Genomic DNA, 18,205 nt, shown 5'->3' on the forward strand with positions numbered 1-18,205 from the left:
GGACTCCATCATGATAACTCCTTCATTGCAACTGTCTTTTGGGATATGAGTTTTCAATAGAATTATGTTGTTACATGTAGTCACAGTAAGTAATTTTTTTTACTACCTACTTCTGGGGTAATCCTTTTGATTGCTGTACCAAGTCATCTCTGAATGCACCACACTGACATCACTCACTTATAATTAATGTATGTGCTTCCACTATCATAAATGCAATAGTATGACTTCCTCACAGAATTTTACCGTACCATGTTCTATTTATGAAGTGATCATAGAAGCAATTTCCCTTACATCCACTCCACTTCCATAAATCTATTAAGAAAATTTGCCTATGTGACATGAACATAGACTGTTTCTCATTACATACGTTGCAGCTATGCATGTTAAAATATATCTTTAGTGATGCAGATCGCAGCGAGACAGATGAGACAGAGATAATCCTTGGAATAAATAAAAAGAGGAGAATTAATGGGAAAATCACAGGACCAAAGTGCAAATAGAAGTCTGGTTAAGATATATGGAGTAAGGTTTGCTATGGAACTGGTATTTTTGACCCAGAAGGAGGATAAGAATGTATAGATACAGGAATGTATAGATAAGATTGACAGAGGAAAAGGAAGTAGGAAGTGCTAGACGAGATAAATGAGGCAAGGGAATTAATGCAGGAGATGAATGTGAAGTGTTCATCAAGCTTGAAATGCCGACAACAGGGATTAAGGTAAGGATTTTGAGTAACAAGCAAGGGCAGGGAGACAATGGTTCTGGAATAAATGGAATAACCATGTATGTTACTAAGAAATATGTCAACCTTAATGAGTAAATCACTTATAACAGTAAGGAATGGAATGAGATATCAAGTCATGCATGATTATAAGTGTTGATGATGTTATACCTAATCGATTTTTTGAACGTATGTACTCATTAGTGACAGTTCAATGGATGGAGCATGAAAAAATTAATAAAAGCTACGTATGGGATTGAAATCCCAAGAAACTAACGAGTGTACCAGATATGTGATGTAAATTGGCTGTTATAGGAATATGTCTTCACTTATCCTTTGAAGACTTATTAAACATATTAGTTAATTAAACGTCGACAAGTAGTAGTAAAGTAGTAAGGAAGAAACCATACCAAGGATCCCACTTAAGACTTTGACAGAGTCATTAGTAAAATTAGACATTGCAATACTTCCACTGATTTTATTATAATAAAAATCAGTGGAAATACTGCAATGTTTTATTTTACTAATATGAAGAACTTCCACCATATCTTGCTCAATATCATACAAGGTACTTTGAAAGAGCTTATCGATGAAAAAATTTCAGTGGTCACTGATAAGCATAGAAAATAATGAATGGAATGGTGGTGAATGCAGTCATTTCCTGTAAATTCATCCTCATGAGCAAATACATATGTACACAGACAACAGCTTTCCCCAATAGCAAGCAAGAGTAGCCCAGCTGGCTCAATATTGTAAGAAATACAACTGACTCTGATTGTTTCAAACATTCCCTTAGCAGACAATGCTTGAGAACCTCAATAAATATATTCCCTTAGCAGACAATGCTTAAGAACCTTAAAATAATATTTATTTGATTGATCTGGCTTTGATATCATATATTCCATATTTTCCATGAGTCTTCAGGTACAAGGGTCCAAATTCTCTTGAATTAAGGCTCAAATGTATGGAATAAAATTAAACTTTTTCAGGATAAGTATCGAATTGTTTATTTTCACCATATTAAAACATTCAAGCCTGAAATAAGATAAGTATTGGTAACCAAATTGGCACTCTTATATTTTAACATGAGATATCTAGATGGGCAACACTGATTCTATGGCTCTGAAGCTACTTTTGATGGCAGATGCACCACTGATTCTATAGCTCTGCAGCTACTTTCGATGGTAGATAATTTGCTAGGAGGTTTTAATAGTACATAACCTGTGTTTGGCTACGAACAGCACTTAGGCAATAAAGTCGCAATTTTTTCCGTTGAAGGCTACACATTAGAACGCTCAGAGAAGAGAAGACTTTTCTTGCAGAAGGTGCCTTTCCAAATCTTTTTCTATCAAAAGGATAAGAGGTCATTACTTTAGTCACAAAAAGTACAATAATTAGTAAACTCCACACTCTAAAGGCTCATTTGCCTAACAAATTCATTAATATGTCATACCATCTTATGAGCAAATCAGTCATTCTTACTTTTTTACCCACACGAGCAGTATTATTTGCATCAATTTGCCTTTCTCCGCTTCCAAAGAAAACTCAAACAGTATCTTGTATACATTACGTACGAAACGTGCAAAATCCTTTCTTTTACACGCAATATTTCACTTGCCTCACTTATTCCTATATATTTATCTCCAAGAAATACCAAGCCGTACACCAAATATTGTTAATGGACTTACCTACAATTTTTATAGTAGTACTTTGACAAACATCCTTTGGAAAAGGAAATACGAAAATACTTTCACCTCATAACATATATCCTCAGAAGTAATTATGAATTCTATAGTGACATCACATGCTAGTAAATCAGAATGCAATCAGTAGATACGATCTTTTTCTCTCTTTCGATTGCCAAATACGAAACTTGGCTGTTCTTCTAATTCAAACTGTCTTTGTAAACACCGACACATTTTGAAATCGTTGATGAAGTCAGCAAAACCAGGTAATAACAGATTTCTATACCTACACTCCTGTTACACCTCCTTCCTTCCCTCCGATATGTAATTCTAGTATTTTTCATCAACTCACTTGGCTGGCACAAATCATAACAAACTCCTACGCCGGCACAAATATTGCATAACTTCAACATTTTCAGGGGTTTAGCACACGATCTCCGACTGCAGTCCATAGAATAGACAATATTATTTATTGGATGGTGATTATTATCAAACTTGAGATGTTTGTAAGGATTTCGTAGCGAATACCGTAGAATAGTGGTCCGTTCCGGATATATCACCGGTCTTATGGAAATATTTCACTTATTACATTGCTATTGTGGTGCTAAAAATATTGGAAATTGATTGCTGATATCGTAGATACGGATAAAAACGGAGGATGCTGCGCTTGGTCGATTATTTCTTCCGTATATTATCGTAGGGTTCTTCAGCATTTCAAAACATCCGCCATTTTCAACAATTTAAACTTCACGTTAACTTTTTACCCGAGGGAAATCCATGGTTTAGCTTGACTACCACTTTAACGCTCAGATTTGGCTTAACCATCGATTATAAAACAGAATTCTGGGACTTAACCGACGCTTAGCTTAAACTCCAGTTTAACCAGACATTATAAAACCGGCCCTTAGAGTCAAACAACTTCCTATCACCTTTTCAATATGGCTTCCGTAAGTACAGATCTACCAGTCATGCTATTGCCCAGGTAGTCGACAAAATTTTAACAGCACTAGACCGCAAAACGGAAGTACTTGGCATATTTTATGACTTCTCCAAGGCTTTCGACAGTGTCAACCACCGTATCTTGCTGAATAAGTTACCCTCTTTTGGCATAAGAGGTATTCCCTTTCACTGGGTAGAATCATACCTCTCCAATAGATCTCAAATTGTCTCAGTGATGTCGAATGGTCATAAGTTCAATTCTCTTCCGAAATTTCTGACCCAAGGTGTTCCTCAAGGATCTATTCTTGGCCCAATTCTATTTTTATTATACATAAATGACCTCACCAACTTTGTATCCTCTGAAACTGGTATTCATCCAGTATTATATGCTGATGATGCCAATTTTATTATAACGTCCTCAACTGTCAAAGGGTTACATACAGCAGCCACCTTTGTCTCCGATCAGGTTCTTACTTGGTGTAAATTGAATTGTCTTAATCTCAATGTCACAAAATCCCAACTTATTTACTTCTCTAATTTCAACAAAACCCCTAGTTTGCTTAATGTTGACCTAAATGGAACATGTATTCCACAGGTTGACGACACCATGTTTCTGGGAATGAATATCGATGCGCATCTTTCCTGGGAAAAACTTGTCTCTAATCTAGCTGGTCATCTTAGTTCTAAGTGTTTCCTAATCAGATCAATTAGATCCACTGTATCCATTGATGTTCTTCTAATTATTTACTATGGGGAATTCTACCCCCATTTACTATACACCATTCTACACTGGGGCTCTTCACCCCATGCAGTGACCATTTTTAAAATCCAAAAAAGAGCTATACGTTTGATTGCAAACAAACCATGTAGAACCCCATGTCGCCCTTTGTTTAAATGTCTCCGCGTGCTACCCATTCCCTGTGTCTACATACTTTCTGTTTTATTATATGCCAAGTCAAACTTTAAGGACTTTGCGCTAAACTCGGATATTCATAACCAGGGTACTAGGCAGCAGGGAGACTTGCATATCCCATTTGTACGTACTAAGAAAGCTATCTGTGGCTTTAAAACAATGACTCTAAGGCTTTATAACAAGCTTCCGAAGAACCTAAAAGCTCCCATGAGTTTGTCGACCTTCAAAACTAAGTGTAAAAACTTTTTATTATCCAATTGTTTCTACTCAGTTGATGAATATTTATCTTTGTAACTGCCTTTGTATTTAAACTGCCATTTTGTATATAACTTGATTTTGTATTCATGACGTGCCATATACAATGTATGTACAATACTTGTCGTCTGGCAAATTAATAAATTATTATTATTATTATTTTTAACAGTTGCTCGACAATTCATCCGACTACATCAACATATCATCGCAACACTATCCTCGATGTGTTTGCCACATTGGAAAATAACGTCAGTGCCTTCAGCACTGCCATCGGTGACTTGAGGCTTGAATAACTCCACTACATGCATTGTGTCAATCTGATAAATTGGGAAATTCTTCATTCATCATGCACTAGTTTCAACACAACACAGCTATAAAATACACTTGAGATCATTATGTACTTTGAAGGAGCTTGTTACTTTGCTAACTTAGCAATAAGTCAATTCCATAAAAAATATTACCAAAAACATGCCAAACTTAATTACCATTAAGACACTTGAGAGCACGTTCCCCATCCTTGCGATTCATGAATGCAACAAAACCACAATTCCGGCCTCTAGCTTTCTCTTCATCTGAGCGAGGCCACATTATCTTGATACTTGCGAGAGGTCCATACTTCCCAAAAACTTCCATTAGCTGCTGTTCCGTAATCTATGAGACAAATCACCAAAACATATAGTTGAAAAAATATAAAGTTAGGACACACAATCAGCTGTTAAATCATAAATGGTTACATAATAGGTATGTACATAGAAACATCATTCCTCAAACACAGCAGCAAACCTACCACACCAATAACTCCTCAAGAAAATCAAAATATTATTACAATGTTTCTACCAGTATTTAAGGGGATTATTTAGTACCACCAATCATTAGCTTGTCACAAATAGCACCCGCTACATTGTAACACCAATTTAAAACGGTGAACCCATCTTTAGCTTGTCAAAATAAATACTCACTACAAAGTAACAAAAATTTGAAATGGTGATGAGGAGGAAGGCTTAAAGGGATAGTGAAAAAAGTAAATTCACTTATTATAAGTCAGGACAATAGAGCTTAGGTTTTCAGCAACTACTACCACTATGATTTGCTATTGCCACACACTGAAAAGCTGCTCAGTTATGCACTAAAACCTACTTGTTTCCATTCTATCTTCGATAACAATAGCTTTAGTGATATACTTTTCCTTGTATTTTTTTATAATTCATTTCAAAACTGAAAACGATGGCTTTTTTTTCAACCTCCGAGCACTCAGCATACACCAGAGGCAGGCGAGAACTGCACTCAGGGAAACTTTATGTCCTCCATACCACATGTTCTATCATTTGCGAGCATAAGCTACCAATTATCAGTCAGTGGCAGTTTCAATAACAAGGATGCCTAAATTGATTTTCCCACCAAGTGTACACTGAGGAGCAACAACAAAAAAAAATTTCCACATGGCTTCAGTATTGACATGTCCTGACCTTCATGCACATAAAAAAGAAATTTTTCAAAAATTAACTGTGGACAGAGACTAAACAGATCCAAAATGACACACATGAAACCAAGCAACAATCACACAACATCATAAAATACAGCACACTCCCGATTATCCTGCTGTGGTTTATCCGTGTTGCGGCTTATTCGTGCATGACTTTTACACTTCTTTGACACTTTCCGCGATCTTTATAAAAAAATTAATTGGACGCAAAAGCACCAGGATATTTGCATTTTAATGCAAGGCTACACAAGCCTTATTATTTACATTAAAATCCTCTTTGTACAACGGAATTATTTTATTTACTTTTTGACAAGGAGAGAATCAAGTTTATTAGGACGTCTGCTCTGGCATGCAGACAACGTCAGTGACAGGAAAAAAAACATCTTGATTAATTCTAGAAGGTACTTCAATGGTTAACCAATCGAAAATTAAGAGAAATGTTATCTACGATCTATATTTGTGTATTTCATACCGCAAATGCACAATTATTGCTGTGGACTCGCATGCGGTAGAATACAGGCCAAAGGAACAAGAGATTTCGTCACACTCGGACATATTTACTCCTTGACTAGTCAAGGTCAATCTGGAGAGGAAGGAAATAGTAGAAGTAAAGGCAACGAGGGAAGTGGAAGTAGAGATAGCAGGAGTCATAGCCAGGCACTCGCCAGCGTAGTCAAATTGCGATTAAGTCCTGGTTTCCTACAACCACTGCGGCGCGATGGGATGATTATGTATATAAACATCACGGTGCTCAATCCTGTACAGGGATTTTGGAACAGCAGGCAGCATCAGTTGCATACCGGGCAACTTGAACGAGGCACGACTACGCCTGATGGTGTAGTTTCTGATGTCACCCAGCAGTTTATAGCATTCATGCAAACATATTTTCTGAATCTGTGTAGGCTACATTTAAGTTTTTACATTGATTTTGTGCGACATGGCAGAAAATCTTTCATATTTTACTATTGTAACTGCACATTGACCAACATGCTACGAAAAAAACAAGAACTAAAGTGCCAACATGAAGAATAATGGCGATATTGAAGTTACAATATAATAAAATTTATTGCATTCAACTTTTATCCCAGCACTAAACAAGAAAAAGGTTTTCTTTTCTTCCTTGTACGAGTTGCTTACTGCTTTGTAACACCCAGTAAAATGCACCATATTCTTTCATTCCTCTATTCTCAAAATCAAAATAGCAACGCATTGACCTACTAGGGAATGCTGTTATGCATGTCATCTTTTAACTTACACTTTACTGAATATTTTTCTTTCGTAAATACATTTATTGCATTTTTAAAATTTCATTTGTCGCCTAAATAACGACATAGTGTTTGAGCTCGAATGCAACAAATATCAAATGGACAAAATAAAAATAAATTATACTAAATTAACATAATTTGAGATAACTGAGTTACCCTGCACAGTCACGGAAGGGTTAATATACAATCAATCACTTACGCTTCTTTTCTTGACCCATCGGAGGTTGAAAAAAATGCTTCCCTTGTATTTTACAACCAATGTGTACATTTAATTCAGATGTAATTTTTTCACTTCTTCAAGAAAGAGTTTGCTTGTCATAAGGTAGAAGTTTATTTTTTTTTATTTTGGTCAAACATTATTCCACAACAGCTATTTTATAAAAATCAATTTATACTCATTACAAAGTAAAAATATGAACGATTACAAGTTATAAAGCGAAGGTAAAGAGGGGAATGGGGTAAACTGTGCCTCCAAATATGTATTTCCTTTCTTTAGTGGTACATATAAGGAAGAGGGATACCCATGATTACAAAGAAAATAATTACCTTAGGGTTGAGATTTCCAAGGTACAGATTGGTGGTAGATGGATCTCCAGTATCATAAGACCCATACTTAGAATCTGAAATTGAGTGTGATTTAAAACTGGAAAGTGAAACTAGGTTATTAAATAACAATAAGTCACTGTTAAAAGCTTTGCTTTAGAAATGTCTTTCCTAGAATTTATAAATAGATTTTAAAGCTTAATTGAGTACAAAAGTGAATATTAATGACTGACAAACACTTTTAATGGAAAATTGACCTAAGGAGAATACACGAAAGACCTTCACGAAGACCGGTCGTCTACAGAATAATTTTATACATTAATCAAAACTCAAGAGATCCCTTTGTCAATACTTAGTGAGATCAAATAATTGGGGGAAGGAAAATAAAACTTCATAGGATTCTCCATAAAAAACTATCAATAACCCAGAGTAACCCGTCTGAGAGTCACTGTTGCATGGTGAGCCCAATTCAAATTCTGTGACTTGGATTTCCTGCTAAGTTTATTAACCCTTTCGCTGCTACAAGCGGGAATACCCGCAAAAAACATTATGGTTATTGCTTGCGACATGCGGGGATATTCCACGACTTTCAAAAAACTTTTCCTTTCAACACGACATGCGGGTAAATATCTACGTTTTTGAAAAACCCTCCCTTCGGTCGTAGGTGCTGTCATCTGCTCAAAATTCTAGCGGAACTACGTCCATTTGTGCGGCGACATTCAGCGACATCAAATGAATGATTCAATTCATTTTTTTCTGGATAATAGGCAAAATAATGGAACCGATGAAAAATCTATTGAAGCAGCAAAAGGGTTAATTAATTTAGCTCATCAAAAAAATCTTTTTTGTCTTAAACTGTCCATATCTCACCCTCACTTCAAGATATGTCGTCACCAATTTCCCAACCTGATTTCAATGGTCTCACTGAAGTCACCCCACCCCATAGAACAGAATCCTCCATCCAGCTGGCAGTCACCATTTACGACTATTATAAATATCCATTCATCTCTAGTTTTTCCTAACCACCCATGTCATTTTGCTAGTTAAGAGCTACCAGTGTTAATTTATATATAAGGCTTTGCAGAATCCCTCCAAGTTGTATTTTTCTCAGAGCTTACACAGGTAAACACAAAATTAAATCTCATAACTCTCTGTGAAGAAACATATACACACATGATAAAATTGAAGGCAAATGCATAAGCAAATGGGACTAACACAAATTCAGGTTCACCAGCTCACATCCCTTCCCATTTAAAAAAGCTCAACACATATATGTACCATAATTTTCTATTCACGGTAAATATTTTTCCCAGAAAATTTGCCACAAGAGAAGGGTGTATCTTACATATGGTTATAAACACATCTTTTTTTGCCATGATCACACATGATTTTATTCATAGATATAATCATGTTTTCAGATATTTTGCATTTGACTGTAGTTCAATGCAGGTAGGCACAAAGGCCATTCACATCCCCCTTTACACAAAGCAATGGGAGTGGACACAATGAGTGCATTGTAAAATGATATCCTTTCAAAACAAGATGTCTATTACTAGAGATGGGTCGAATAGCAGATTTCTCGAACTTGAATATTAAATCATGGCTCGAATATTCGAATATCTCAAATTTTGAGTACCTCAAATACTAGAATTGCACTAAGCGTAGTAAATGTTATTCTTCTATTTCACTTGATGATTGTATAAATAAAAAGAAATATATCAATTACATTTTAAAAACCAGCTTTTTTATTCTGAAAAAATTCCCCACATGGATTGTTGTTGCTCTACATCAGCTATTTTTGGTTGCACTTTTTGGAAGGTATCTGTTTTTGTTAGGTGAAATTGCTTAGACAGATTTGTCGTCCCTAAAGCCAATTAATTTTTTATCATCTCAACTTAATTTGAATCTTGAAATACACAGATTTTGAATAGTGGATCAAGAATTGTGGCAAATGTGAATAATTGACCTTTTCCAGAAATTCATACTGGCATATAATAAAAAACAACAAATCATTGAGGAAACCTTGTAGATGGCTATGAGAAAACTTCTTAGTTTTTAGGAAATTAATAATGCTATTTACAAGAGGGAAAACTTATGAAAATGTGACTGCACTTCCACTTGCAAGAAATTTTGCTCCTTGAAAAACATCCAGAACATTAATCAATAGCTTGTTAGTATACCACTGCGGTGGAGTTATGTCTACACTAAAACTCAGGTTAGAGGCAGCTAATGTTATTTCTTGCTTCTGTTCCAGAAGTCGCCTCATCATTTTCAAAAGTGAGTTCCGTCTTGTAGGTTCAAAAGTGGTGAGCATAATTTTTTAAATGTTGGTGTATTGATGGTATGCGTTCCGCCAGGGGCCCGCAGTATGGTCGTTGAAGTCAACAACAAGATCCACCAGTTTTTACTATTCTTTTAACAAAAATTTTGATCCTTTTTTCAACTTTGATGTGTAACTGCGGAGACGTTGTTCGGCATAGAGAAACAAAACTGACGTCAGGGGAAGCCCGCATCCTTAAAGTATTCAAATCCATGTTTATCTTCCCGATGAATGGAATAGTTTGGGAGCAATAGCTGAATGCATGGCGTAAGGTACCCCAAAAGTTGATTTTTTTTCCGTCACTTTCAATTTTTTTGAGGGGTTTCGAGGGGGAAATTGGGGGTTTTCAGAGTATTCCCCCAATTATTTTCGGTCCCCCACATTGAACGATATCTATCTATTCACCACTCTAAGCCCGTTTCACATGGATGCAAACGGTCCACACTACATGCCTGGATAAGGTTCCACTGACATTAATGGGAGCCTGCACATGAGTGCAGACCGTCTGCATGCAGAGGAGCGTGGGCATCCACGCGCGGCCCCTCCGCCCCACGGATATCATCCACACACGTGTGGGTCACAGACAGGTTTGAGCTGACGGCTGATGTGGACCAAGTAGTATTGTCAGTAGAATTAGAGTAAGCTTGGAGATAACATGGAGTCTTTTCGCTATGGATAGTCTAATTGACACTGAGAGAATAATTGAAAAAATTATATTCATCAGCGCGTAGTTCAGTAAATATGGTCACTAAAGCGGGTTTTAATGCTCTTCGTGCGACAATAGGGTGCACCCAAAACCTCCTTTGATGGGCATTTTTATTTCGTTTTTTCTAACCTGGTATACAGCAATAGCTTAAATTGCACATGGATGAGTGACATTCTTCTTCCTTGGCAAGCTACACAAAGCTGACATTGTGCCTATATGAACAATGTCCACGTCTGATCGTCCGCACCTATGTGAACAATGGCGACCGCTCTCCGCCCCCCACGCGCTAAGTGCGGACAGATCGCATCCATATGAAACAGGCCTTATCCGCGAATTTGATGTAGTTCGTCAACTTGCCTAAAACGGTGCAGCATACACTAAACAACTAGAGTCCTCTATGCTATTTCTAGTCAACTACGAAGGACGTATGCTTGCGACAGTGTATGGCACGAAATTCAAACTATTCAAGGCATTCGAGATCATATTTTAAGCATAATTATTTGAGATCTTGAATATCGAATACTTTATAATATTCAAGGTATTCGAGTATTCACGGATACTATTTGCACATCTCAATTACACAAGGGAATATTAAAATTCTCCCATTGTGCACATAAAAACTTTAGTGCAACTTACACTGGGTTTGTATAATATTGCATAAAATTATGGCAGTTATAAAATCATCATGGGTGTTTGGGAATAATGAGTTTTTAAGTGATTTTAATTCACTTCCTTAATTCTACCACATACGCACACACATACAAACAAATTATGCATGGAGAAAGAAAATAATAATAAAATCAAGAGCATTAAAAAGTTAAGATATGATGATCACAATAAATGAATTAAGCCAATTGCATTCTCCATAAGTGAAAGATACAACAAATAATATGCATGGCATAGTAATGAAAAAGTCACTCTAAGAACACAATTGATGTATAGAAAATAAAAAAGGCACTCAATATTCTGGGCCCAATTATGTCACATATTTGATAGTTCAACTTCGATTTACTTGTTATTAAACAATATTCTTATAGGTATAGGCAGAGAAGAGAACTCTAAAGACTGTACTCCCACAAGATTGGAGGAGTTCTGCATTTGAAACACTAGACATCCTACCCACACTACAGCAAGCTTGCAAGCAACCACTAATTCCCCAAAAAAATATCTTCATACATCCACAGGAAATGCCACACTATAAGGTAAACATATGCCAATAATTTCAACTTTTGTGGTATAGCTAATTAAATTTATATGCATAGTTACGTCAATAAATATAAATCTGTAAGTACCAAATCATACACTTCAATCATATCATAAAATTTACATCCTATCCGCTAAGATAAACTTAAAAATGCTGTCTCACCTGGATCTAGCTTTCCTTCCTCTCTCCTCTTTGAAGTCCAATTGTCTCCTCTTGAGTCTGATTGTTAAATCACCATTTGTTAAAATTTTATCAATTTAAAACCCAGATGTTTAGTACTACTAGCAAAGACCACTGTCCAATTTATAAATTTATATCAAATCACAAGTGTATTAAAAACTATCAAAGTAAATACTCAAAAGTTTCATCCTAATATTTGTAATTTAGATGTATACAAATGCCACCCAATTTATAATTTCTAAAATAAAAAAATTCATGATTAAAAAAGCATTGTATACCCAACATCTGACTTTTAAAGAAACTGCAGGAACAAACCACAGTTTTCTAAAATTCAAGGTTCACTACATCATACAGTTAGACTTTGTACGAATTTTGAGGGTCATAAGGACATGGAAATTCCAAAAGATATTAGATAGGATGTTACAAGGCAACTTTAGGGTGATAAGCACAACAACAAAAATTACGTGTCCACCTTTTTGAGGTGGTGCATCCTCATAATGTGTCCTCACGGCACCCTTATAACGATGCCTCTCTTCTCGCTCTTCCTGGATTCTGTCAAAGAAGAAGCAATTATATCAGAAAAGAAATTTTTTACAACATCAGCATAAAAGCTAAATAACATGTACTGGGTTAACGCATTTTATATCATATTCTATTATTTTAGAAAATTTAAAAGAATAGCACAGCCTAAATTCCAAAATAATTAACAGGGACAAGGAATTGAACCGCAGACATATGAATTTTAAGAATGATTTATACTTTCCAGCTCAGAACTAGCAAAATTCAGACTGATGTGATATTTCTCTACGTTCATGGACTGCACATAGAAATATGTTAGTAAAAATTTTGCAATTTACACAATAAATATTGTTAGGAAAACAAAATAATCACAAACATGACCAGCTATATATGTATCTTAATCAGTCATGGAATTACCTATCATTATTACGGGAAAATTTAAATCCATGTACAGAGGTAGTTCAGTTTAATGAGTGTTCATAATCTACAGAAAAATCACTTGCAATATTGAAAGCTTACCATGCCTGAATGTGAAGGAGCATCTAACTCAAGCAAACTTGGTAAAACTCTGCCCTTCACCTACACAGTCGCCCTCCCATCTCTTAATTAGCTTGCTACCTTACCACCTTCTGCTCTGTGCATTCAGATTAAAGAAAAATAACTACATAACACTGGGATTTCATGAAAAATATAGGTACTAGGGAGGGCAATATATATTGGGCGATTGAATCAACTGTACATCTTAATGTATTTTTTTAAGATGACACCCCAGTAGCACCATGGATTTATACTGCACACATTAGTGATCAAAGACCTGGAATTTCACAAGTTTATGATTCTAAGACGAAGCTCGCACTATTCATAATGCAGACATGGCACATCTTGCATTCTAGCTGGTAGTTGATTAACAATACTGCCAGAAAACACATTAGTTTATTGTCACATCACTGCCCAGCTCTGGTGAATAATCAATCAGCCTGGCGTGGCACCAATCAGTCCAGCGAGTGGCTCTCCACATCACCCCCAATCAACCACAGGCACCCTCACAAAATGAGTCTCCGCTCCACAAAGTAATGCTGGCCTTGTCAACTTGACCTAGCCTAGAGTGGTCAAGAAGTGCCGTGGCAGGTACTTTCATGCTACAATCATTAAAACGAGCTTCCACTATAATCTGTATAATATGCTGTGATTCCACCACTGGACTCAGGAGACTCAAATTTCCTTCTAGGCAAAATTTATTTTTACATAACATTATGCAAGATAAGAATATCCAATCAAACTAGAGGGCTAATTATCTACGCTTCTGAAAATGGTAATAAAACAATGGAAGTATTGAATTGACATAATTAACAAACACACAAGATTTAGAAGTTACAGGTCGTTGACATTGGGTAACAAATACTGTTCTACACTAAACAGGGTTCCCACTCTACCTACATCATGAAATTCACGGTTTTTTCCAGGTTTTCAAGGTTTTTTCCCAAGTTTTCACGGTTTTTTCAGGTTTTCACGGTCTCAATGTCAAATTCATGGTCCGTTTATAAGTCAACAATAGGACAATTACCGGCAGTATATTAACTAAAAATTAACGTATGCGACATACACCGTGAATGTAAATACAGCAATGAAAAGTGATAACTGTTATGACGTCAACGTTTGGAAAATTCAGGGCCAACTAAAGGCCCAACCCAACCGCGCTCTTGCCCGGACGCCAAATACCATGGCCTCCTTTAATATGCGAATGCCCTTAGGACCTTCTTCTGTCTCAACACCGGAAGTCCTTTTTTAATTCCTCGCCGAGAGATTGTTATTTCCGCACAGTAACCAAATTTCCCTTACCCAATCTTTCTGAGATCGCGGAAAATATTTATTAAAAATGTTTATAGAATGTAATAAATCAATTTCATATAATTACAGAGGAACCTCGATCTATCGTTTTTCCGGGGGATGGGCGGAAAAAAAACGATGAATGCGGGAAAACGATCGATGCGGGAATGTTTGGATAGGTTGCCTATGTCCCAGGAAATGCAGGATTTTGGCGGAAAACTATGATATTTGTAAAAGGATTCAAAGAAGATTTTTGCCAATTACAGGAATACTAGTACTTTATCGAGACACTTAGGCCATATTGTTGATTCGAATAATATCTCTTTCAAATATCCTGAAGGAACACGCCACCTCACTAAAAATGTTTGCTCACCACTCGGCATTTACCCTGCTATTATGGATTTCTCTCTGATGTAACAATCCATGAAACGCCATTTCCAGAAAACGTATTCACGAGAGCAACATGAATGTTATGCATAAAACAACCGCTTTCGCCGGCGCAGTGATCGGTTGTGAGATGGATCATAGAGGCCAAAAAAAGTCAATTATTTGTAATGTTCCTGTCTGATAAATATATTTTTCATGTAATTTCGGCGAAGTGTAAAGCGTGAACAACGTTGCGTTAATCGTCAGCGGCACAACCGCCTGAGCCTCGGCTTTATCCCACTTCTTGTTTTCACTGGTAGCTCGCTCTACCCCCTACCGTCATGTGCTAGCGGACAGCCCGAGGCATTCTCCAATATTCACGCGCTTCTCTCCCGGATGCTTTCCTTCATATTCAATTATTTTAAGTCCATCTTTTAAAGTACTCACTTTTTTTCAGAAGGGCGATGGTCCGAAGACGGATGAAAATAACACTAAAAAAATGAAACCTTACTTTATTAAACCCTCATTGAAAACACTCGCTAGTTTGAAGTGAACCCACATTGGAAAGCACAGAACCACTCGTGCGAGGTGAAGTTCGGAACTGATGCTATCGCGTACGTGTTACGCAGAACATACTGCAGAGGGTGAAGCATTAACATACGACTGCGCCATGAAATTTTTTGTTCTAAAGAGAAGGCAACTTACACATTTTTTTCTAATTATGGTAGCGCCAGATGAGTAGATGAATTCGGATTGTTAGTAGGGAGAAACAAAATATCTTGAGAAGATATCCCTTCCTCAGTAACTCTTACAACTGAGACTTATAGTGTAACTCGTAAATTGATACCTGATGATAATCATATATCCTGTTTTCGGAAAAATGCCACATTAACTGCCGAGAAGTTCAGCTACGAGGATATCGAGTTTTGCCAGAAATCATCATTGTATTTTTCCAACTATTTTCTTGTTTTAAATGCTTAAATAACGTTAGAAATACCTCGTGTTTGGTCTCATTCGTTTTTGAATTACATGAATTTTACAAATATTTCAATCTAATAAAAGTATAATGCCAATTGCCGAAATTCATTGTTAGACACCTTTTGGGCTAATAAGTGATTCATGCAGCAGTTGACCTCCAGAAACTGGGAACTTTGAAGCAGTTAGGCCGAAAAAGATCAGTGGGTGAGAAAAGGGGGGGGAGGGGGGGGGGGGGGGCGTGAAACATGCTTCTTTTGTTCTCGTGTAACTTGATATTTTTTTCGAAGCTAAGGTCTTCGTAATACGATCCCTGCACGAGCTGAGACCTTTTTTTTATTTCGAAGAAGAGGAAAGCTTCAGAGGGGGGAGGTGAGTTCTGAGTGGAGGAGGATAGCGGATCTTGGGAAATGCGCTAATGTAACTATCCCACGGCACTTAGCTTCTCCCTATTGTAATTCAATCTCCTGGGGGTGTCAGTCGTTATAAGCCACAAACAACACGTTGTAAACACTTCCTCTCATTTTCGTCAAACGATGGATGCGGGAAAATTATTCGACGGGACCTCGATCTTCAAACGATCAATGAGGGAAAACGATACTTCGTAGAACGATGGATGCGGAAAAAAATTACATTGCCTTTACGGAACTTTATTTGGGACCAGGAACGGCTAACCATGAATGCGGGAACGATAGATCGGGGTTCCACTGTATAATGCACTTGGTTTTAAATACTTAAAGACAAAATAAATACCTGCTGAAACATGTTATTTTCACTTTTACTTCATTATTCACATAGATTTAAACGAGGTGAGCGTAGCCAATTGAGAGCTATTGCCATAAATTGAAAGCCTATTTGCCGTAGAAATGTTTCCTTAAGTTAAATTCCAATGGCAAACTCATATTTCGAAGCATATAGCATGTGCTCTAATTTGGAATTAAATGTGGGAACCGAACTTCGAGTTACAAATCAGATAATTTTCGTAAATGGTTCATTCTGGGTCCATTAGAAATGCAAGTCATTTCATTCGTCCTTTTTCGAATACAAGTCCATCCCAAGCTATCACTGAAATTGAAAAGCTTAGACAAAATAGCAGACTTCCGTCATTAAAATGGAAAATATCGGTCAATGTGTCGTCATATATTACGGACCAATTACTACACTTCGAACATTCGTGTGCAGAGAAACCCGTAGACTAAGAGTCTGCGCGTACCTGACCATGAAACATGATTAACATATCGAAATTGATTGGTCAATCATAGTATTATTATCAAGATTGAGATATTTTTAAGGTTCATGGCGAAATTCACGGGTTTTTCCAAGTTTTTTCACGGTAGACGAAATTCACGGCTAATTCACGGTTTTAAGGTTTTCACGGTTGAGTGGGAACCCTGCTAAAGCTAATACAATGATGTAAATGTATCAAATCAATAGTAGAATGAATTCACATATCTGAAAAACTGATTTTTCCTGTTCAGGCACATTTTACTTAAATATTTAATTTTCAATGCACAACAGTAAAATGATGGTCATTTGTGGCCTACATTAGGAATAAAGTTAAAACTCACAATTTAAGCTCCTCTTTGAAAAGCTCCAAATTACTCTTCTTCCGCTCCTTCTCCTTCTTTTTCCCAGGCCTATCTGGCTTATCTCCCTTCCCACTGCTGCTCCCACTCCTGTCAGTCATAACCTTGGCATACTCCATCGCTCTCTCTGGAGTACTCAGCTTGTCGGCCAACTCAGCCAATCTAGATGTAGGCTTGTACAATTTCCCCTTCTCTTTTGTATCTTCATCTGAAAATAGACAAATACTTTCAAAAGTAGCTGAAAAATATTTTTTTTAAATCTTGGTATGGTATTCGGAGGAGACAACCAACAGCTTAGGTCATTTGTGCCACGAGGGAAGGAAAGGAAGGGTGGAGAGAATCATGACATTGGCATTATCCTGCTCTAAATGAAAAGTACTCATAAGTTCACAGGTTAACATCCCATTCTCCGGGACAGAGTGCTATACTTGAGTGCCCTTCACAAAGCACTCGAGCAGGAAGCCTCTGAAACATCCCCCCACCACCAGGATTTGAATCACGACCCACAGGGTTGGAAGCCAACACTCAAGTCACCACACTAACCTGATTCCTCTTTTTTTACCTTTTAGCACACAAAGTAATTACGTACACACATCTACACATGGTATGTGAGGGAAAGGATAAAACTATATCCCATATAATTACGACTGTTTTGCCATCAGAAGGACTAAGAATAGGTTACTTGGCTCCTAATTCTTAGAACATATGGAGACTATGG

General features: G+C 36.8%; 1 protein-coding gene across 1 annotated transcript in view; it reads right to left on the reverse strand.

Annotated features, from left to right (window-relative positions):
* Positions 1-18,205, reverse strand: part of LOC124174196 (U2 snRNP-associated SURP motif-containing protein) — a 59,265-nt gene that overhangs the window by 38,413 nt on the left and 2,647 nt on the right. The window contains exons 4-8 of the mRNA XM_046553294.1: positions 17,470-17,695; positions 12,687-12,766; positions 12,197-12,253; positions 7,808-7,881; positions 4,999-5,164 (exon numbers count right to left, since the gene is read on the reverse strand). Coding sequence (XP_046409250.1) covers positions 4,999-5,164; positions 7,808-7,881; positions 12,197-12,253; positions 12,687-12,766; positions 17,470-17,695 — 603 coding nt within the window. The remainder of the gene's footprint in view (positions 1-4,998; positions 5,165-7,807; positions 7,882-12,196; positions 12,254-12,686; positions 12,767-17,469; positions 17,696-18,205) is intronic.

This window comes from Ischnura elegans, chromosome 2, assembly GCF_921293095.1.
Source record: "Ischnura elegans chromosome 2, ioIscEleg1.1, whole genome shotgun sequence".
Lineage (NCBI taxonomy): Eukaryota > Metazoa > Arthropoda > Insecta > Odonata > Coenagrionidae > Ischnura > Ischnura elegans.